The 24669-nt window shown below is 37.8% G+C and overlaps 1 protein-coding gene across 2 annotated transcripts in view; it reads right to left on the bottom strand.

Moving 5' to 3' along the window:
- The window catches only part of LOC134531211 (dynein axonemal heavy chain 2), an 864487-nt gene that overhangs the window by 417023 nt on the left and 422795 nt on the right, over nt 1-24669 (bottom strand). For both annotated transcript variants that reach the window (XM_063366870.1, XM_063366871.1), the window contains 3 exons: nt 24210-24347; nt 10324-10494; nt 1663-1836 (listed from right to left, as the gene is read on the bottom strand). In XM_063366870.1, the coding sequence (XP_063222940.1) occupies nt 1663-1836; nt 10324-10494; nt 24210-24347 (483 nt within the window). The remainder of the gene's footprint in view (nt 1-1662; nt 1837-10323; nt 10495-24209; nt 24348-24669) is intronic.

Raw genomic sequence — 24669 nt, 5'->3', positions numbered from 1 at the left:
CACTAAGATCTTGTGAAAATACGCCAGGGGAAAGTCTTTGTAAATCATAGCCAGTGTGCTGTGAAATGTGAGCTCACCTCCCTCACCCTCCCCACCCGCTCCCTGTTGTAGTAATAAAGAAGAACGGGAAGCAGAGAGAGAGAGAGAGAAGGACCCAGCAGCACCAGTGGTGTATTGTTTCCGGGCCATTAAGCTGAGACACACTACCCAAATATTTCACTTGTCTTTATAGAATTTTGCTGAAGACATGTGCATATACTGTGTTGCCGATAATATTGTTTTTTTATTGATAGCTTAAATTGGAAAAAGTACCGATAATCCTAATAACAAATAATGGTTATCGACTTATTAGACTCAAGATATCTCTTAATTATTTCAAGTGAATGAAGATAAATACTGCTGTGAAGTTATAGAGATCTTACCTTATAGCCCAACAGTCACTGGCAAAACTATTACAAATCAAATGAAGTTAATTTTTACATCAGTACTCAGAACAGTAAGCCTCACAGTCTCAAGACATTCCAAAGAGAAGGCCTTGCAAGATCATCAGGCAAAATCATTATCTGCCTGAACTTCCATCTAATAAGTTATTGCACAAACTCGACTGGTGGCATAGAATAAACACTTCCTAAAGAACACTTAGGAACCTGGTAGAGTACCTTTAAAGGCCTACCCAGTCACAATGTTTCTACTTCCTATCTAAATAATTACTATTGCTTTAACCCTGATGATAGCATCATCAGTCCAGTGGCTGACATTCACAGACATGTGTGGGGAGTAAGCCCACAGGCATGGCATTAACCAAGTGCAACAGCCTTCAGTCCTGGAGGGCCTATGGCTACCATGCCCTCTTTAAAGGCTACGTGTATAATATCAAATAATTTTATTTATTTATTATTTATTTATTTATTAGATTTGTGACATGCACACCAACAGCCGAAGCTTTGGAGGTGTGCACAAAACAAGTAATAAAAACATGACACATACAAGCGAATAAATACAACATAAACAGGATAATAAAAGACGACACATACAAGTGAATAAATACAACATACACAGGATAATAAAAGATGACACAATAAAAAAAAAAAGGCAACTGAGATAATCTTAACTAAATGATCTAGAAAGGGAAGAATAAACAGGATTTTAAAATTACTCAAGATATTAGGGTAATCATAAAAAATTAAAATTTAGAGTTTTTAATAAAATTTTCATATTTATTGAAATTTGAGATAAGTCAGTAAATTAAAACATTATTATTGTGTAAGGAACATAATAGGGATCGAAGGCGGCTTTTGAACTGCGGGACTCGAATACCAGAGTTATCAAGTAAGTATAAGCAATTAATTTTTGAACTATGGAGCAAGCTTAGGGGTTACACCTAGAAAACCCACAGGCCACTGACATAATATTATCAGTAAAATCATAAAAGGGTCATTGGTATATGTACAAATGCTTAGTGAAGGCTGAAAATAACTTCACATTATCACATAATATAACCAGCAATAATCCAAAAGCATACAAAAATCACTTAAAAAAATAAGAAGCATCAGGAAGCATGCAACTCAAAACTACATCTATATATAGACATACAAAGAAGCTTCAAAATTATCAAATCATTATGGCAAGCTAAAAATATGTATATATGAATTGCCCTCTCACTTTTACTGCAGTTTCGGTTGAGTTTGGAGTCTTACTCATTTTAGTGAGAGCGCTCTGAAGCGTTTTCCATGTGACTGTCTTTCCGGAACCCGTCTGGCCGATCAACATCACAGAGTGGCGGGAGTTCTTAGTCTCATACAACTGAATTACTTTGGTCTCCACTTGTGAAACAATCTGGAACACAAAATATACACACAGCTCAAATCTTGTACACAAACATTATATTGGCAATCCCAAAGTTTACAATACAATAATAATCCACCTTAAATACTTAAGGAAAATTAGACCCAACCACATAACATTTTTTAAATCATTTGGAAAATCACTATTGCGAGCACAAGATACTAAGAGACATTGAAAGGTACAAGGTTTTTGTAACAAATTGTTAGTTTTACTATACAAATAATAGTGAATAATGAAATATTTAGGAGAGGTTTCCTGGTGCCATTACCAAAGAACAAGTGATTTAAACTGCCAGCATTAATTGAAAGAACAGCACCAAAGTGATCATACACAGAACAAACATAAATCAGTAAATAATACAGTGTGTGTGAGGAAACCAGAGAGGGAGGTAAAGCAAAGTAGGAGAGATGGGGCTACTTCACAAGTAGCTAAAGATAAAAGGAGAATGAGTGACCCACTCCATGCACTCTCGGTTGCACTGGAAAAACAGAGGGCGGAGTGAAGAGTTGACAGTGTGACGAGGGGAAACACGTGAAGCCTCCTGTGTCCACACTGCAGGGAGTTATCAGCAGTCCCGTGTGTCACATCCAGCTGAGGTTAAGACGGTTAAACAACATAAGGTCAAAAACAGTCTTATGTTATGCAGTTTAGACCCAGAGCATGTAGGTTTTCTCCTAAACTGTTCCAACCGTTGAACATGCATTACCTGCAGGTGTAAGGCAGAAGAGTACAGCACAGTGGCACAATGGGTCATCGAGTAGAGTTTTCCAATAAAATTAAGTTTGATAGAATTAAGAAAAATTTACTACAGATCTCTTAGACTTACAATTATATTTGCAAAAATGTTTCATCTTAAGCGTTATTTGCTATATGATGAACAGATTTCAAGAAATACTAATGTGAAATTATGATATTCCTGCAAGAAATGAGATTTACCTTTGAACTTAAGTATTTCATTATTATTCCACTATAATAAATACACATTATTACGAGAATATCATCTGCCATTGACAGTTATTGTAGTAGTGAGATTCTAATGTATTTAGCCAAATCTTACAATACAGTATCTGTATTAAATTTCATGATTTGACAGAGCACAGCACCTATAGCATGTCTCATCATTAGATTGCATGGTACAATTCAATGAGCATTTTCTCTCTCTTTTTAATGCACAATACAGTAGAACCCCGATTATCCGTGTTAATGAAGGGGACGAGTGAGTCGGATAATCGAAAATCGCGGTTAGCCGAGTCATGCTTGCCTCAAAGGTCATTAGCCCACAGACAGCCATCTGTGGACATTCGGAGATTACATATATACACATGCTTTGTGTGCGTGTGCATTGTTGACATAGAAGCGGACTGCTTAGTGCTGGGCAGCAGTGGTTTTTAAGTCTTTCGTGTGCGGAGACGTGGGCACGCGAGTCGTTGTTGCACCGAGGTGTGTGGCTAGCCGCCCGCTAGTCCGAGGGCCCAAGACGGCTGATAGCTGCCAAGGTCACGCATTCTTTTCATCGCCCGTAAGCGACGCTGCCACACTTAGTTCATTGCTCTGTTGTCAGTAACACCATCGGGCTGGTTATTGTTTTACAGAACGACTGCCTTCAAAATTCTTTTCCAGATAAGATTTTTCATACCAGTGAATTGAGATTTGATTTAATGGTTTTGAAACTGTGTCTCTGTCTCGTATAATTCACGGTGTTTTTATCCCCCTTTATTTATATGAATTTTAAATGTTAGATTTTTTATTTTTAGCTTGCTGAACGTGGAATTAGTGCAAAAACGGCCTATTATGACTTAGTGTTGCAGATGGGTCGGAAATCTTATAACGACCACCTCTCTATAACGACCCTAATCTCGGGAACCATGAGGGGTTGTTATATCTATTCTCTGTTCACTCTTAGCTGAGTTTTGAAATAAACAAACACCGTCGTATCACTGCGCCGCGTCAGCAAGTGATAGGCTGAATTTATCTTGCGTGCCAAGCACTAGTTGCAACACACACACTTCCGTAGAGTCGGTGCTCATAAAATAACGGTGAAGTAATATAAGAGGAAAATGGTTCTTCTGTCAAGCCTAGTTTTTTTTTAAAAATTTACGTCTGCTGTGATAAAATTACGTCACTTAATGGTACACCCTCCGACCTTTTCTGTTGAAACCATCCAAACAAACAAGTGTCCAAGCTGCTAAATGTGGATTCTTTCATCATCTTGCGTTTATTTAATCCACTTGAAGTGTCAGCCTGTGAAGCAAACTGAAGGATTTTTTCGCGATTTTTTATGATGTCGTGCACTATTGTGTTACCGACATTAAACTCAGTCGCAAGTTTGCAATCGTTTCTCCACTCTGAAATCTTACTATAATTTTTGTTTTGCTGTCGATGGACAGTACCACTCGCTTTCTTTTCTGTTCATTTGATGACATGATGAAATGTTGCGCTCAACACTTCCTCACAACACAACGGTATAATCCGTCGGAATGCAGATCACTGTTACAATACATAAAATTATCACCACCTTGACGCTTCAACAACGTACACTAATGGAATGGACTGTCTCCATGCGCCGGGTAATCTCTGTGGCACGGCGCCGTGCTGCGCGCGGGAGTGTACAGTCCGGTCATGCGGACGTGGAATCGCGCACCAGTGTATAATCTATTCACGTAACATGGAACACAAAAATATTATGTACATACGTATGTATATACTAGTATTTTTTTTAAAACTTTCTGTGTATATAAACATAACTGAGTGAAAGTACTTTGACCAACATACATTTTGCAAAGTATTTTAACATTTACATACATTTTGAATCATTGGTTATATGTAACTAAAAAATTGGACTTGATGGACATAAATCGCGGTTAATCCGCGAATCGGATGATCGAGTCGCGGATAATCGGGGTTCTACTGTATATGCTACTAGCACTTTTCCTTGTTTCAGAGTGCTCTTAACGTGTTCACTGCCGAAATGAAGACCTCGTACACACAGACCTCCCTCTGTTTTGTCGGCAGTGTACCCCCTCCTTCAGGGTTTTTTCTTGCTTAACTTCTCCTCTCGTGCCATGCACCTGTGCAAGACACATATGCTTCAGTTACCTTGGTTAGGGTCTTCTTCCTCTGACTGTAACGTCCGTCACTAGCACTTATCGGATGTAGTCTTCCTAGACTACTGTTAGGCATATTCTACAGGGCATGCATCCAAGCACTGGCATGACACAACGTATATAAAGTTTACGTTGTGCAATTCGAATTTCGTGGTGATGCTGGTAATGTTAACTTCTGTTGATGAAGTTTATTCTAGTTTCTCGTTTGGCTGCTACTTTAAAATTTGATTTCGGCGAATGTTTTTTGTATATTTAGTTTTGTATGCAAACTATACTTGCATTTTGCTGTTGCGTGTTGCACCCATGTGAATTTTTCATTTTTTTTTCTTGTAATGTTATATTTTGAGCATTTACCATGCTAATTGTTACTTCGTCTCCCTCTATCTCTTCACGGCTGCCATCTGAAGCAAAACGATGTACGTGTTGTTTCACGGTATGATTCGATTTATGGGGCAGCAGAGCTGATTGGTCGTCCAACGTTCAAGGCTCGGCAAATCATAGATGAAAATTTGGTCCTCATAGAGTTGCTGAAAGGTTCTATAACTTTCGATAAACCTTTGTACATGACACTGCCATTTTGGAACTTTCAAAATTGGTTTCATATGATTTTCACTCAAATTACATGCAAGGAAAATTCCCTCCACAGTCTCTGAATCTCCTGTTCTCAGATAATGATACTTTAATGTACCACATGAGTGTGACAACATTTATGAATTAATTCACCCTAACTTAGCTTCACGTTTCAATACTTCAAATTATGCGCCAGGTAATGATCAACACTTATGTTTAGTCGACAAGGGTGCAACAGGAGTGATGAAAGATGAAGCCGCTGGCAAGATCATCACGGAGTACGTAGGCCTTCTCCTTCTTTACGCAGTTAAAATGGAGGATGGGTCTTCTACGCGTAAAACTAAGGGCATTAAGATCAATGTACTGCGATCACTTCTGTTTCCTCAGAACCTAGATTTCTAGCTTCAAATTTCCTGTGTATTCGACACCCAGTACCATTTCCATTCGCGAAGCCACACCGTGTTTTCAGAGCAAGTGAACAAGGTAGCAATTTCTTCAGAAGATGATGAGCATTGGCTTTCTGAAGATGGTATAAGCACCTTACCTTGGGGACATAGAGATCTGCACCCTTCCCAAGCTCATACTTCTCCTCAATTACCCTAAATTAAATTCTTTTTTAATCTACCGTTTTTCCCGCATATGTTCGGCAGGCAGATTAGAAGCACTGCTGACGTTGCCTCCGAGCAGTGGTCGTAGGAACACAACAGCGCTCTCCATCCTCCCCTGCTGAAGGGATGATTGAATTGAAGGTACCAAACAGCGCTTGTTTTGCCTCCCCAGCTGACTCCCGAGGGTGGTTGTAGGAAACAACAGTGCTATCATCCTCCCTCCTCGGTCGAGTCAGCCTTGCGCCACTGGATCCTCTCCATTACACGCGTGGAGATAACACCTCGGTAGGGTTCAATTTTAGGGATGTTTCTGATATTCACTACTGCAACAGTATAATAACCTAACAAAATTTAAATAATATACAGGCTAGCTTGTTTCAAATGCTAACGTAGTAACAAGTTTTAAATTAAACTAAGTATTAGATTGTTTTAAATGCTAGCATGTTTTAAATATGGTAAATATTTTTACAGGCTGTTTTGATTTAAATGCAAGCTTTGTAACTTAAAATTTTAATTTTCCAATTGAAAGAAACAAACTTTTTTATTCAGAATTTCAACTTTCAAACTAAAATAAACTGAACTTTTTTATTCAGTATTGTAATTTCTTAAGTGGAAGAAACGTAATTTGTTCAAATGTAGAATTAAAATATAAATGTTGCGTAGAGGATGCTTCAACCACAAGGATGAGGTGCAGAAGGGGATTCCACCCCCGCTGACGGCATCCCTCTTCACAGAGGACGTGCCCCCTGCCGCCGGCGGTGGGGTCTTCGGGGCCAACCCCACCACACATCCTCAGGCTGCCCAGCGCCCTCGTGATTACGCTATTGGCCCTCAACATTAAAAAAAAATTAAGTTTAAAAAAAATTAAGGAAAAAATTAAATAAAATAACAGTAGTAGTAGTATTATTTAATATAATACGCTTGTGTCACCTACATTATTCCAATATCTCATTCTGCTACATACATTACTTGCCGGGTACAGGGTAACTTTAACAATTTGTTTTGAAAGCCCTGTGGATCCCTCTCAGATGCAGACCCGAGGGAGCTACGCGCAGCGCCTGGGTTATTTTTAAGTTCACCTCCTGCGAGGGGATGCCGCGTGCCAGCACGCGCTTAGGTTGGGTTGGAGAAACTTTAACTCTATAGCCTCTCACAATACTATGAACATTATGCAGTTAACTTTACACCAAGAAAACTAAAATTAATCATGACAATAGCTGAAGAGAAACTTGTAGAGGTTTTATATGCATACATATTTATAGTAAATAATATTTTACAAAAATTTATTTAACATCCAATTTTTTATTATTATAGCTGAAATGGTAATAAAAATTGTTAACTCTACATAAATAATACTTACCACTATATATTACTAATTATTTGACAGACTTAACACAAAATTATTATTATTTTTATTTAGCTAAAACATAACCATATAAAAAATAACTAGAAACAAATATTTTTTAACTATTAAAGAAAAGACTATCACTAACAGAAATAAAGTTATGCCTTAACTTAAATTTTACTACTATAAACACATACCTTTAATAAGAAAAAAGCTATGACTAACTGAATAAAATATAATGCCTTTAAACTGGCACAAATATACCTATAAACATACTTATAAAGCTATCACTAAAATAAAAAAAATGTGCCTATAAGGTTAGCTCTGTTATAATAGTGGTAGCTTAACACAGCATTTTTAAACATTAAAGAGTATCAACCACTATAATGAACCAAGATGGCGCACTCTGAATTCAAACACCAACTAGTACTATGAAAAAGATGGTGGCCTTTAGTTTTAAAATTACTAGCAGATGGCATAGTTGTCAGTATTTTTTTTTAAATTCAAAGTTAGTGCTTATCTGGTGTTTGAATTTGGCACCAGCAACTAGTACTATAAAAAATGTACAGTCTCTGAGTTTAAAGGATGTGCTCGTTAGTTTTTTGAAATTCAAATTTGGTGCTTCTCTGGTGTTTTAATTTGGCACCAGGAGCCAGTACTAAAAAAAAAAAGATGGCGGACTCTGAGTTTAAACTTGGCACCTCCCATCTGAATTTAAACTTGCGCCAGCACTAAAAAAAATGGCGTCCGCTGGCATTTAAAATCACTAGCAGTCAATAAATTCATTGGCATTTTTTAAAATTTGAATTTGGCACTTGTAACTTGTAACTTGTTAATATCTTAATAGACCAACTGACCTGCTGGTCTGGCGATTCGCGACCCCCCGTTTGCGGTGCACCCTACGTGCTAGATTTTTACTCTGACAAATAACAGCAGTGCTCCACAGCAGCGCTACCTAGCTTCATGACGGCTGCCCCCAGCAGACACCTTCCTCGCCACGTGGTATTTAAGGAACAACCACCACCGGTTGCACCTCCAAGACACAGGACCAACAACCTGTGGAGCAACCGCTTGTTGCTATGTTTACAAACCATGATCATTACCTCATCCCCCTCTTGCGTAGGTAGGCCCCAAAACCATCACACCCTCCCTACGTTAGTACTCAAACAGATCATCCAATTATGTTGCTGATATGCAGCCCACATGAAGTTAAATATAATGAATATAAACTTTAAAAACATAAACATCATGAACTGTTGCCTCCTGTACGCTTGTCTACCATGAATATGATCCATTGTTTCATTGCTTACGTTTTGAGAGAATCCTACAGACACACTACTCCATGGACCAATTTTCAAATAACCAGAAGTGGGGTTACACACCTGTAATCAGGAAGCAGCGGGAAATATTTTCATATTAATTATTAAGTGCATTTTTACTAAACTTTAATAATATGTCAGTAATTAATACGTGTGTTGTGGTGTATGCACCACAACGTAACTTTTATTTTGGATTGTTGATTGCGATTGTTACGTTAGGCGCTCAGGTCCTAAATCTGAACCAATCCCAGCCGCTGGTATATAAACGCCAGATCCCGTTCCTTCAGGGAGTTGGTCGCGACCCCACGGACTGAACCTGCGACACTCAGCGGTATAGTGAGGTGCCCGTCTGGACTTCAAGAGATTAGAAATTTGGTTGTAGGCTTAGGGACGTGCAGTATCTTATAGCCAAACATTTAATACAGGATAGGCTGGGCTGAGTTATAGGACTGTGCATGTGTGTGAGTGCGATGCAACAATAGCCATAAGTAAGTCCTAGTTGTGTTCCCTATGCTGGAAACTGTTTCCACCACGGCGCACCGCAGGTAACAATTCCTAGTTACGCCATTGGAAGTCATAAACAAAAGAAATGCAACCATTTACATAATTTTCCCAAACGACAATCTGTGTCCAATTGTCATTTTTTAAACAAGCTATTGTTCGGCAACACTGCGAATATCAGTCTAGTTTGGCCCGGTGGTCCTTTGAATAGATTTTGTGCCTACCACTTGGTTACTGCTAGCCGGCAAAATTTATAATATCAAAAACTATAACCCTGAGAAATTACTGTAATGTGAAGACTATAGTTTTGTGATGATACTGTTTTTGTGAGTGTCAGACTTAACTTCCAGTTTTTAATTTGCATTCATCTGACACAGACTACCTATCCTTGTTTTATTGAAGGACTGAACTATAGTGTTTTACTTACAGCCTGAGCGAACCTTGTTTACACTGTTAGCTGTCAACTAACCATTGTTACTGTTTCGTCAGTCATAGGTTTTGCAAGCTACCCTGATAGCTTTAGTATTTGTTTGCGTTGTAAAATGTATAATTCTGGAGCCAAATAAAAAATGTATTTTAAAAACATCAGTATTTTTTTCAATGTAAATAAGCAACCCTGTCTCACTCTTAAGGTTTCGTCAAAAGCTATAGGCAAGTGTGTGATGTTTTTGTTGATTATTATTGCTATTGCAGTACTTGTGTTTTACAAGCTGAAGTGGGTTGACTGCTGGATCAAAATTCAGTCCACTGCCAATACCACAACACAAACTGTGGTATACTACCACTTCTTTATCGTGCCACACAGCACCCACACTACAGCGGAATATATAACCGAGTGGCAGGCTGCAACAAAAACACTACACAAATAAAATGACATTACTAAAGAACTGTACTGTATCTTGCACAAACTAACTAGTAAAATGAGCTAGCTACCTTTCTACCACTTTCAAGTCCAAACGATCAAGTGGTGTCAACCAGCTGGAAAGAGACAGCCTTTGCTACATGATTACGAGCGTGGTAAAGCAGGTCACCTGCAAGCCAGCCTCCTTCAGCGCCCAGTGGGTGGCTTCGATGAGCGCACTGTAGTCCTGCTCGGGAGCCTTCACGCCCGGGAACAGGTCGGAGGTGATGCCGTTGAACAACGGCACGTCGTCCGCCGTCAGCTTGGCCAGGTTCATGTCGATCATTGCCACCAGCATCACCTCAAACACACACAGTACTCCTGCTCTCACAAGACTGCACACTGAATTAGTTGTGTTTCTGCACTTGATTTCATAACATGACCCCATTTTATTATTTATAAAAGATTTTCCCTAATAAACAAGTCCTTATTTAGTGGTTTTAATGAACTTAAAGGCAAATTTTTATGTCAGTCTAGCATGTATTGAAAGCATGGAATCATGTGGTGTACAGTTTTAGATTACCCGTACGTATTAACCTTAAGGGCGTGCCTCCCATTTCAGGTTATGATTTTGTATTTCTATTAATCACTGATCAACTTTTAGACTTTTTCAATTGTTTAACTTTTACGAAATGAAAAATTTATACAGTGCATTAATTTGCATAATTAGCTGCCAAAGTTACATTTTTAATGTTATTGGTTGTACACACAAGGAGGATTTAATTTATTGCAGAACTGAAACTTTTTATGTTTACTGCAATGCCACTGACTACTTCATGATATGGTTTGCATTTCTGTCACAAAAACTTATTTCATGTTTCTTGGCTGTCAAAATCGTAACAAATTTGAGAATTTTGAAATGCCAGGTAAAATTAATTAAGATTTTCTGAAAGAAATTCAAACCATACTTACTTACTTAACTATTACATATAAATGATATCAGATTAGTAGATCACACCTGTACGAAGTCAGGGCGGATTGCTAGTCATTCATAAATCAATCATGATTAGATTTTGCCAAAACAATAGAAAATTTAGTTAATCAGAGTTTTGGAGAAACCTAATTTTTATTCATATATGAATGATACACTAAAAATAAAGTGTTTGGAGAAGTCTATATACGAACGGTTTATCCACAACTGTATACCACACAATTTCATGCTAAGACTGACATCGAATTTTCCTTTAAGTTTATAAAATCCATTACATTAAATAAGGACTTATTAGTAGAAAACGCCTGTTATAAACAAAAAATTGGTTGTCTGTAAAGTCGGTTTACGGACGATAGTTTAACGTGACAACTGTGCCGTGTATTAGGGATTTAGGCACGTTTTATTTAAAATATTGTAATCTTAAATATTTTTGGAAATATTTTTTTTTCTCTCATCTTATTTTCTTTACGGCCAGGCCCTCAGCCTCTGTTCTCAGAGGCGAGCTGATTTTCTTTCCCAGCCTCATGCTAGGCTAGCATTCTGGCTAATATTTCTCCCGCCTCCAGGCACGTCGGGGCCGGTATCTTTATTTCTTCGCGTGACCACTTTTGCCTAGAGCAGCTTGTGAAGCAGTGCTGAGCCCTGCTAACTCTGTCACGAATCGGTATAAGGTTCACTAGCAGCAAGACACGGCAGGAGGATCCCGTGGGCCTTGCGTCCCACAGACCATGGGTTTTTTGAAGCCATTCCCCTCCTGCTCACCCACCCTTTCTTCTCAGAAGTGAAGCTAGGAGCGACGACCGCACGGGTACGTTAACCGAAGTCAAGGCCATCTCAGGCTTGACAGCCGCAGTTAGGATTCTGCACTTTAACGACATCTAGCGACGGCTGTGGTCACTAACGCCCCTTGTGGGCGCCGGCAGCGTCGACACTACCGCGCTCGCGCGGAGGTAACGACTACCTTTCCCCTCCTTATGTCTCAGGCCGCTAGGTGGCACCACTGGTTACTCCATTACCCCCTAGCTTGACACACTCGTCGGTCACAAGTCGATTTATTAGTACTTCCTCTCGCCACCAAAAGATAGCGCCTCAGTCGCGCAGTCACTCCAGTAAGATCTAATTTTTTTATGCCGGACACCTTCGGGTGGGCTCAGTAATTTTCGGCTCAGAGCCTACCCCCCCTCCCATTCTCTAGAGACCCCGCGCTTATGATATTCTGGTGATATCCCGCTCTGAACTTACTTCGGTGCGCGCCTCCTGACTGACTGGTACCGTTAATAACTGCGATCTTCGGGGAATCATCGACATCGCATCGTATATTATGTAGTCTGCTCAGACTAGAGGGATGAAGTCCCTATCCAAAATTAATATTAACCAGTCAGTAGTTTCGTTGAAAGTAGAGAACCTTAGTTTTTTTTAAATTATATATACATATTTTTTTTAACTCATGATGACTTCCGTGTCTACCGCGAATCGTGGTTCTAGGTTTTCGGAGACGAGACGCCCTCTCCTGAGCGCCAGGACCAACACCCTGTTTTGGTAAGTCTTGACGTTATCCCCCCCTTTAATTTTCCTTCTATTGGCCTTTTGCGCCATTTAAGTATACTGTCTGGAAACAGGTCTAATTCTTTGGAATTTGGACATCTGTTTCAGACAGGGTTCCAAGTTTGGGGCAGCCAAAATCCTCTGCCAGAACCTCTGGAGTCGGTTCCTGAGCAGAACCCACCACCTTTAGGCCAACTACCTCGATCACCGTCTACCTACAACCCCGGGTGATACCCGCATAATTCTATTATTCTATTCACGAACTCAAAAAAAAATAGTGTAACCCAGTTAAGACAGCGGACAGTAAAAGCAAGTCGAGAAGAAGAAATTTATATTATGTTTTGCAAGGACTATATGTACAACCCTTAAAGTTACCAATGTTGATTTCATTCCTGTTTTTAAATATTGTAATTTTTGTTAAGCATTCAGGGCCGGCCCGATAGTAAATAAGTTCAATTAATATAATAAGAGTAATTGTGAGGAATTTAAATAAGATCACTTATCAATGAAAAACAGACGTTACTAAGGAAAATTTAATCTATAAAAAAGAAAGAACAATGATTAATAAAATAAGGAAGCCTATAGAAGTAACAGTTGTTTTTATTTATTTAATATATAATAACGATCCTTTTTCTCCCAAGTGTTCGTAGGGAGTCTCTAAATTTACTTTGTTTACTCCTAGTGTCGCCTCTGTTGTTGACTTTTATCGCTAACAATTGAGGGCCCCAGTATTCAGAGTTTCCAAATCTTTTATCTAATTACTTAATTATTCTTTAAGACACTTGGGGTATTACACAACGTCATACCAAACATTGATGAAATGATTGCAAACTTTTATGAATAAAATTTAATCATTTTTATTGAATTATCACATTTTGTATGGACACAAAGAAGGAGTGAAATGAAATCTACAATTTAATTGATAAATTTACTTTTATTTGCACTAATTAATTCAAATATGTTTATTACTTTAACTAAGAGATTATTGAAGTGACGTCTAATAAATCGATGAACGGCGGCTACATGCACTAAAAAGTGTCCCGTTATGCACATTGTCCTGTTTCGCTGTGTCCCGTTACGCTCATTTTATATTGCTCTTGGCTAACCTGAACCTCCTAGCATTGCGACCGAGTCCGTGGCGTAAATCTGTTTTCATGCATTTCAATGTAACATTTTCATTGCTCTTTGCTAACCCGTTCCTCCTAGCATTGCTGCAGAGTCCGTGGCGCAAATATATTATTTTTGACTGCATCTTGGTGTTGGGTAAGCCATTTTCCTTCACATCATCCTTGAAGCACTCCCATTTGTTTCCTTCTTTTCCTATCATCGTCCTATCCTTAAAAGAATAACACAGATTGGAAAAAGTTAAAAAGCAAACATGTATAAAAGTTATAGTTAAAATAATCTCTTCGTTAAAGTAATAAACATATATGAATTAATGACTTATTATAAAAGTAAATTTATCAATTAAATTGCAGATTTCATTTCACTCCTTCTTTGTATCCATACAAAATAGTGATAATTCAATAAAAAAGATTCAATTTTATTCATAAAAGTATGATTCAATTTTAATCATAAAAGTATGCAATCATTTCATCAATGTTTTGCTAAGCTGTCACGTTAAACTATTAATTTTTTTTTAACTGTAACTTTTATACATGTTTGCTATTTAACTTCAAGATCGACGAGAATGTTTTACGCTTTTTCGCAATAACACATTTAAAGATGAAGTTTGTTCGTCGTGAAATTAACCATAGAATTTAATAAAAATGCCCTTGCTGTTAATAAAATAAGTATTAGTAAGTTTAAGAAAGAATTTCGGCTATAATCTCCAACCCAGACGCTCCTGGTGCGCTGGGGCCGAGATTAATATTTGTCGAAAATATTTTACGTTTTTATGTCTTCCAGTGCTCAAAATTATATGCAATTTTGGCCCCGGAAACGAAATTTTATTTATAATTCATTAATAATAACGCCCCTCGCGATAAACAAAGGAAAATATGTATTAATGAGTGCCTGGTTGCCGAGGAAGCATATATATAGCACGATTCGTTCGGTTCGCGTCCGTCAACGTAGATGGCAGCACCGTAGGGGAATAATATTATTTCGTTTTTATAATACGATTTTATAACAAATACACATCCCAAATACACCAAACTTATTTATAATTTGTTACAATATTTTTTAAAACATTGTGCAAAAGATCCTGGGTGTAATTTGAATTATGTGTAACTGTAAAACACCATTGTTCGTACAAAAATGTATTTGAAAATTCAACATTACTTTTAAATAACTGTACCGATTGTGCTGAAAATCGGTGGACCATCGTTAAATTACATAATATTAATAATTCAAATGACGAAAACATGATTGAAAAGTCAAATCGATGGTTGTTCCAATTTAGTGGAAGAGAGATAGATGCAGCGCAAGCGTACAATGAGCATAACGGGACACATCGTAGTGTGTTATGGGACACTTTTTCGTGCGTGCAGTCGGCATTTATTGATTTATTAGACGTTGTTACATCAAAAATGGAATATGGTTATATTATTAATTTATTTAAAATCATGTGCAAAAACATTAAGTATTAGAAGAAAAATAATTAAGGATACATGATTATCTATGGGATGAAAAAGTGTACATATTAAGACCTCCAATCATAAATATTCTTAAGTATAAATTACATAAAAATCTACCTAAACTCAAAAATAAATATCTTAAATATTATTATCATACTTATAAATCAGTCAATAATTTTCTCTTTTAATACAACCATCATATTTTTCAACTTTTCAATGTGCATGTGTGTGTGTATATATATATATATATATATATATATATATATATATATATATATATATATATATATATATATATATATATGTGTGTGTGTATATATATGTCACATTTTTGTGTTTAAATTATACAACCAAACATACAATTCAACATGAAAGGGAACAATTCATTAAATTATTCCATGTATTGAGGTCCACTTGGAAAAAAAACTAAACACACTACTGTAGTCGCCAGAACTCGTGAGGGCTATCAGCACGGGGGTTAGGAAACCCTTTTGCGAGGGGAGGTCGGGGTAGAAGAGAAAGTTGGCCCCGCCTACAAGCTGCGCTAGGAGCCATTTAAAACACATTGACCTTCGTCTGCGCTGCAGTAGTGACGGGACTGTGAACAATGGCAAGTAACGCGCGGCCGAAGAGATTTAAGAAAGTTATAGCAAGGAAAGAGAAATTATGAGTGTTGTTGAAGCTTGTGACGAATAATCACGAAATAAATGTTTGTAATCATAGTAAAATAAAACATGTATAAATGGTCATGACATGTCGAATTTTAAACGATGTTAAAGCAAGAGACTATACATAAGTGTGCTCTCAATATTTTAAATGGATAAATTTATATATATATTTAATTTTGTCTTCAAAAGTATGATACGGATTTAAATTAAATAGATTAGTTATTTTTGAAATATAATAAAGAAAACATCGTCAATGTATTAGAAACTCTTACCCTACTTACCAGACATAACCATTGAAGAAAAGCAGTAAATTTTTTTTTGCTTTTGTCTCATAAATATATATTTTAACACGTGTGTAAAAAAGATCTTTAGTTTGCATTAATTTCTATATAAAACTAACGACATGTCAACGTTTTTGTAGATAGTATATTATTTTATATTACCAAACCTGTACGAGATGAGCCTTGGCGAAAACACACACACACAGACATATATATATATATATATATAAGTTTCCAGTTTGTGATGGATGTTATAGTCTAGTTTTAAGATGATTTATGACAGCTGTATGTACATATCTGTTATATATTCTACATTTACTCAGCTTAACGGAGTGGAGAGGTTTTGATCAAAGCTAAAAAGCATGGCTTGAGAGCTTAAGAAGATGATATGAGGTATGAAACAGTGGATTTTATCCGGATCGCCAAACTGGAAAACGAATGGTCAGACCATTACATTACCACTTGAACTTATTAAACTAAATGGATCACTACAGTTTCTCATGCAGAGCTTCGTTGTGTTTATGTATTTATTCGAAAAATTAAATATTGGAATGACAAATAAGTTATAGCTTGAATTCGTGTCGACAGAAGGATTATTTGCAACAGAACACATTTTTTTTATCGGGTTTTACAAACCAAGAACACACGAAGTGAACTTTGAACCAATGGTCTAATGCTTTCAGGACACATAGTAAGCTGTATAGCTGTTGAACTTCTGGTGGGAGGGGAGAAGCGGAAAGCCTGACCTGGGGGGTAGAGCGCGGAGTGGGGGGGAAATGAGGACTACGAAGGCCAGCCCTCACGTCGTTTGGTAACAACAGTACTAGTCTTGAATAGACAAAGGTGATTACATGAGAATTAACTGGTATACCCTGCAAAATGTTCATTCAAGACACCAGGAAACAAGTTTCATAAGCAGGAACATCCTTTTGAAGAGCTAACAAGAACGGAATAAAAACACTAAAATATTCTAACCATGGTTTCAAAACAGCAAAAGTTAGCAACATCTGTTATTTGAAGGATAAAAAAATTAAATTTCTGCTCACCTAAATTTTAAAAAAATTTGCGAATCGTAAAACCAAAATTACAAAAAAATCACACTTTTCTACTTCTTTGAGAATTCAAAATATTTTAAGCTGATTACTGGCAATATATTTTTTGGGTTTGAACGCCAACTGTATTCCATAACTTATTGTTGAATTATTGTTGGCAATTTGCATGTATGATAGTCTTATGTTGTTGGTTAGTTAATATTTTATATTTCAACCTGTGAGTGGCACCGGCCTTAATGGCTTCTGTTTCTTGATTTATAATTATTTCTCATTATTGATTGAAACATAGTTTGCTTCGTTGGTTCATTACTTTTCTATTTCTTTTTCTTGTTAAGAACATTGCAGTTGAGCATTCAAATTCATTTGCTTTTAACCTTCACTATGTCTACTGAACAAAGCATTTTGTTATTATGACTAGAGAGAGCAGGTAAAGATTAAAGGGTACCTTTACTTACAGTGAAGTGTGATAATGACCCTTTACAGATGTTATAGTTCTGAAACCTGCTAAGGGGTTACTGCAACTCCTAAATGCCTCCAACGCTCACTTTACGATGGCTTAGCCAAGCGAATACTGCTTCTGTTAGCAGGAACTGCCGGCAGCAAGCTGTGTGGGTGTTCTTGAGGTCTAACTGCTACACTTCAAGAATGATATCTTTTGGTCAGATCATTGTAATTCTTTTTCTTCTCTTCAAGGCTGAAGATTTTCAAAGAACTGTTCTATGCTCTACATGAATAGAATAACTTTCTGGTTTGAGTGGTCAACACTTTAGTGATACAGCAATCCCCCCCCCCCCCCTCCTGGCAGGGACATTCTACAGCAGGGAAATTTGTAGTAATCAATTAGTGGTAATGCACTACTTGGAAGATTTCAAATGCGCGCCAATTCCCCTCTTATCCCTTGCTCTCCCCCGCCCCTCCTTCTCATTGTGATAACATGTTGTGATTTATTTAAGGCGTTCATGATCTGTTCCGCTCCGATGCCTTGCGCAGGCGCACTGGCGTGTCCGCAATGCACTCGACCATAAGCCCTTCTACTTCACTTTCAGTTGGCTTTCACTTCATTTCTATTCAACTCTTGCATGTAGTCCTTTCGGGCTACCATCATTATTTTCTCTGCGGCATGGCGCACATCAGGACATCCGCATGATGGAAATGTAAGTACAGCCAGGGTATGGCTTTTTATATGTTGTGGCTGTTCCCATCATGTAACTTTCTAGAAGTTCAGTTTTGGATTACATTCATTTTCGATCTGCCACATCAAAATTATATTTGGGTTATAATTTGTTAGATGTAGAGATTATAATCTCTATACTTTCATTCCATAGTGTAGCGTGCACCAGAGTAAGACCGTAATGTTGCAAGCCCCTGCCCCCCCCCCCCTCCCCCCCAGCTTTAAAAAGGATTTTTTTTTATAAAATAAATTTTATGTTTGCTCAGTAATGCAATATATCAGCTGATTATTACAAGATCATAGTGAACTAGTTTTTCATACTTGTATTTAATGTTTGGTAATATTCTTGTCATTAAATTTAATGTTTTAAGTATTTTATTTTGTAAAGCCTCTTAAATGTAATGTTATTAGTTTTCACTTTACTGGCTTGGGTATTATTTATGTAAGTGTTAATTTCAGTGTTTTATTGCATTTCAGTATTTTATTACATCTAAATGATTGTTTTGTAATAATAATTTTATGTGTGTGTTTTATAGTGGTTTTAAGACAGTGCATACTGTATTTGGAGAGAAAGAAAGACGTGCAGCGACACAGCAGCGCTGAAAGACGATAATGTATCGCATCCGTGTAAGAGAGAGACAGACAGCCCAGACCGTGAGAATATCTGACGGGAATCCCCGACTTCTGTGTGAAATTAAAAAGAGATGGAAGGTGTAGGAGAAGGATAGAGACATGTGACCGAGCGAAGAGAAGCCCTCAAAGAGGGGAATCACTAAATAATAATTGTAAGAATAAATGTTATAGCCAATCATAAGGCAGTATTTCGGGGCAGTCCATAGCTAACCAAAATTTTCTTAGTGTTTTGTGATGTGCTGTGTTTAGTCTGTCTTTGTGCCATGGCCGGGCTGAGAGGTCATGCCGTCTCGGCGGCTCGGAGACATGTATTAATTTAGTCATCGATAAGAATAAAAGTGAAAATTCATTTTGGACATTTTTATTCAATAATTATTGTGAACAGTTTCAAACCAATTAATAATCATAAACTTTACACCACACTACTTGCAGCAGTCGTCGTGACATTTTCTTTTCCAAGTGTTTATGTTTGTGCAAGGAACAGTTGTCATCTTAGCCAGGCACAAATGTGACTTGTTAAAACTGGCGCCCCACGTTGGGCGCCAAATATCACACCCCAGACCACCTCAGCTAGCTTAAAAATCATTCTGAAGTGGACATACATAAATTATTTGCAAAAAAAATTATTTGGGCACCAAAAATTATATAAGTTCTAGAAAATTGTCACTATCATCGATTAGTGTATTGGAATAATTTCTCTCAGACATAAAACTGATTTTAATGTATTTTTATTGATACTTGAAGAACATTACAGTAATTTTTCTGTCGTCTTTTGACCACACAAAGCAGTACATTAAGAGTATAAAACTTAAAAATTACCTCTTTCCATACTTTCACAATAACACATACGTTGACTGTTCGCAGGTAACAAAAGATAATTATCACTTTACAAGACAGTTTGCACTAATTTCCTGTGGTTACACACATACTCACGATACGAAGCCGTAAGACTAATTCCTTAGAACAAAGCAGCAATCACTCTAGCCTTACTTTTGGGCGATTACAGACGACTATGGTCCAAAATTCTAGTTTAAAAGTTCCAAACACGAAAAAAAAGTTGATTATATACAGTAGTGCCTGGACCACAGCCGTGAAATGCTCTCTTCTACTACATAACTTTATAATTAGTGAGCCACTACCCAACATACGGCCTATCAGTACCTCGTCCAAACAACGACTGATGAAACTCAGCACATCACCAAGCTTACACAAAAATTTACTTACTGGGGCTTTCTCGAAAAACCGCCTTACCATTGGCTATAAAATTTATTATTACAACAACTATTTAGTACTTCCCCTCGTTCAGTCACATGTCTGTCCTTCTCTTGCACCTTCCATCTCTTCAATTTCACAGAGAATTCAGGGATTCCCATCAGATATTCCCAAACAAACTCCCATGATGACGCAACTTACAAAACTATTGCATCAGCCAACAGCCTGCTCTCGCACAAAGAACTGGCCATGCTACAAAAATGACAATGGAAAATTACACCATCACACATTTTACAAACAAAGGCAAACAAACAATACTGAAGAATTATATGAAAACATTTAAAAACTCAAATAAGTAGGCCAAACTAAGTAAAACCAGTTGAATGAATTTTTCATAATAAAATAAACTGACTATTAGAAACATTAAAAAAAATTACACAACATAAATTCTGATTATAAAACCATTTGTAAACCCATAAATGCTTCTTAGAAAGAATAACAAGCTGTTACTTAAATTATACTAATGAAAACTAACCTTAGAACTTACTATAATATAACATAATAAATTGTAAATTTAACTATTTATCAAGTGGGAATGGCAGTAACTTGGGTTGCTACAAGACATTCGCATGAGAGGTGGGTGATAGTTTTTTTTCTTTTCAATTTATGTTCCTATTTCATGTTAACAGGACTTGTAGAACAATGTTATTTCGCAAAAGAAATTTATTGTATGATAACTTTGCCTGATTATAATGAATAGTGCGACTGGAGTGATCACCCTGTGTAACTTGGCCTTTACGAATTTATTCTGTCGTTTGATTGCATGCACTTGCGTAGTGCTTTAACGGAACTTTCGAGCCAGTTTTTTCCTGGTCAACTTAGTTTTGGGCTAGTTTGTGCATAATTATATGTAATGTTAATCCATGTTTTGACCTACTGACATGTTTCGTCATTCATCACAGATCATGTGTTTTGAGTGACATAATTTACCTTTACAAGTATACGTAATTAAATTTACAAGGCTCTTAAATTCTTAATATAATTTTTGATAAATTTGTTAGCCTCTGTATCTAATATATATAGATGTCACCTAATAATTTTGGTAAAATATAATGAATGTAAACTTTCTTATTTAAAATTTCTTTTTGTGTATTTATGACCACACTGTGGAAGGGAACATACATTCACACTATGTTGACGCTTGCCCGCCCTCTCTATATAAAATATCACGTTACTTTACGTTATAATTAAACCCATCCCGAGTTTTAATACGTAAGCTCAGAAGCAATTCAGGAAAAAAAAGGTATTTCGGCAATAGGCCTACTCACGTAACATGCTGCGAGGAATCTGTGCGACATCGTAAGTTATAAACAAAGCGAGGAACAATAGAATAATTCATTAAAGCAACAAACCATTTTCGCTCTTTTTTTCACGTTGCTATAACCACACATATTTACTTCAGGATATAATAGTAAATATGGACGAGTTATGTACACAAAGGGATATTTTTCTTTTGCCACAGCTGAACATGTACATTGGGACGCCATCTTGTGACTGGCGATCTACCAACTATATTTATATTTTATAAGAGTATAAATAAAGTTGTGAAAGAAAGTTTAAATACTTTTTCATACATAGGATTAAATATATATGTATGTACATATGATTATTTATGCCACGTTTATCTTTTCTTTTCAATTATTAATATCTAGTTTTTACTTACACCACCAGGGCAGGGAAATTTCGGTGAGATTTATGCGCGCGCATCTCATCCCTTCAGAGGGGAGTTTGTTCGCCCCTCCCTTCCTTTTTTCGTTCCCGCGCTTTTCTCCCTATATAAAGGCGAGGTCATCCACCTGAAGTCAGTTGATCGGCCCGACGGCCAGTGAGGCTGGAATCCGCCCGCTACCATAGGACGATCCTAGGGGGAGCAGCAGAACAACTGGCTATCTGTTTTCTGCAGCTCGCACCCCTCCTTCGCGAGTCAGGGCATCCGAGGACCTATCTCGGCATAGGGAATTTCCCCCCCCCCCCCCCCTTCCTTGATGCAAGGGTGTATTCAGTGAAATTTTTGTGCATGTGAAAGTCATCGCAGACGACCAACTGAACTGTATAATTATCCAGGACAATTAAAGTACTCTTGTGATCATACCGTCATTCTCAATGAATAGTTTAGCCCCATCCCTCACCCCACTAGCTATTCACCTACGCCAGCAGACCGCACAGCAGAGGAAACTGAAGGTCACCTCCGTCAGTATCCGCCGGAGTTATTCCCAGCCTTGATCCGGGTACCCGGACCAGTTCCAACCCTGGAGGAGCTCGTCCAACGTCAAAGATCCGAAGAGAGCCGTCCAGATCTACGCTTCGGCTTCCCTCTGCCGAGGGGACTCTGCGAGCTCTTGCAGACCACACTTCCGAGCATCAGTGCATCCACCGTCAAGAGGAAGGAAGAGGAGGAGCTGAACCAGCTTCAGCTACACCACCTCTTACGCCCCTATCACCACATACCATCCCGCTCTCACCCATAACCAGCCCCCTCGGCCCTGTATTGCGAGACCAGGAACCCAGCCAGAAACGTCTACGCAGCATACTACGTCTCTACCAGCACTTCCCGGCTCCTCTGTCTCCCATCGCCGGCTCTCCAGGACATCCAGGTGTGAACCAATCCACCTCAACCAAGGAACTGCAAGCAGCCCTTACCGATCCAGTACCAGCCCGGAGACAGATGCTCCCGCAACCCCTGCGTCGCTCCTCCAGAAGACTGCCCAGCCACGGGAGAGGGTAACCTCAGACCGACAGCCACACCAAGGTGAGACCCCTTGTCCCCCAACCTGCATACCAGCCGCAAGACCAGCTCGACCTTCTCTACCCCTGTGCACCCCTGTGCACACCTGTGCACCCCTGGCTCTCACTCAAGAGGGCTCGGTGCGAGAATGTGTTCACCTATTTTATTTAGGTCTGGTATTTTCTGTAAACAGCATGTTAATGTGATAAATCCCCCATTATTTCTACATTTTCAAAGGGGCTCATGTTTATAAATTATTGTTGATCATCAATTTAATCAGAAGTCATGACAAAGTTGGAATGCTTTAAATGAAAGAATGATTGTTTTCATTTATGGTACTAAGTGTCCTTATTGCAGTTGTCACTCTTAAATCCACAGCTTGCTGCCAGCAGTTCTTGCTAACAGAAGCAGTCCCTGCTTGGATAAGCGATCGTAAAGTGTGGCTTGGAGGCTGTTTGGGGTTGTGGTAGCCCCCTAGCAGGTTTCAGTTCTTCTCAAGGTATATATAGTTACATATATCATGTGAAAAAAAATATTTATAAACAAATACTTTTTTATTAATATTTTTACTTTTTTGTATACATCTGGGGCTATTCTGCTCAATGTACATGGAGCTATTCCACTCAGTTCAAATCCGGCTATTACACTTAAATAAAATTACTTAATTCATTTTATTTTTATATGGTGGGTAGTTATAACTGTTAAAATAAAAACACAGAGTAGTCTGTAGAGCACATGGCAATTTCCGATTGGAAGGTGTATAGCAAAGTAATGAGTCTTCTGAGAGAAGAAGATTAATTTATCATGCCATTTTTCACTTAAAGTATAAAGTTAATGTGACAGAGAAATTTTCAGCTTCAGATGAGAGAATTAATGTTTTGCATGTTGTTTTGCTTGGACATCACTTCAGAAGAAAAAGAAAAATTAGCCCCCGAAACAAGAAGCTCAGAAGGAAACATTCTCGAAAATTGAGCTTGTGCAAAAAGGTTACAAGTCCATTATGTACTACAGGTAACAGGAAAGGAGCAAGATAACACGATGGAAGCAGTCGCAGTCAAACTGATTTCCATTTAGTAAGAAAAAAACTACATATCGAAAGAAGCAATGTGGCAATCAACAATCAACATGATACACATGACTTGGTTACATAGCTACTTACTTCTTCGTCAGACATTGTGGTTGTGGCAATTCTCTTGGAACCTGCATATCGTATCAAGGAAACCAACCCACGTAGGCCAAAGTCGTAATGATGTTGCTTGCTGAACTGCTGCTTTGCCAGCATATACATAGTATCCACCTACCAAAGACCACAATTAACATATTATTCACTAATGCAAGTGTAGTAAAAACTTTGTACATGTATAGTACACCATAAAAATGTCCCAGTGACTATATGCTGTGTTTTATCACATACGTGTTTTCCTCCCTTAACATTGCATCATCATTTTCGAAAGAAATAAAAAAATATGAATTTCTACTAAACATTTCAGTGCTTGTATGCCCATATAAGCACAGTATGTGTTTTGAATAGTCAATAAATGGTGGTTCAAAGCATTTTTGGAACAAGCAATGCACTGTTCTCAGCTGCATGGACTATTCATCTTCTGCGCCATTAAGGA

Source organism: Bacillus rossius, chromosome 3, assembly GCF_032445375.1.
Source record: "Bacillus rossius redtenbacheri isolate Brsri chromosome 3, Brsri_v3, whole genome shotgun sequence".
NCBI lineage: Eukaryota > Metazoa > Arthropoda > Insecta > Phasmatodea > Bacillidae > Bacillus > Bacillus rossius.
Note: the sequence above shows the minus strand (reverse complement) of the source record. Positions and strands in the feature narration are given on the sequence as shown.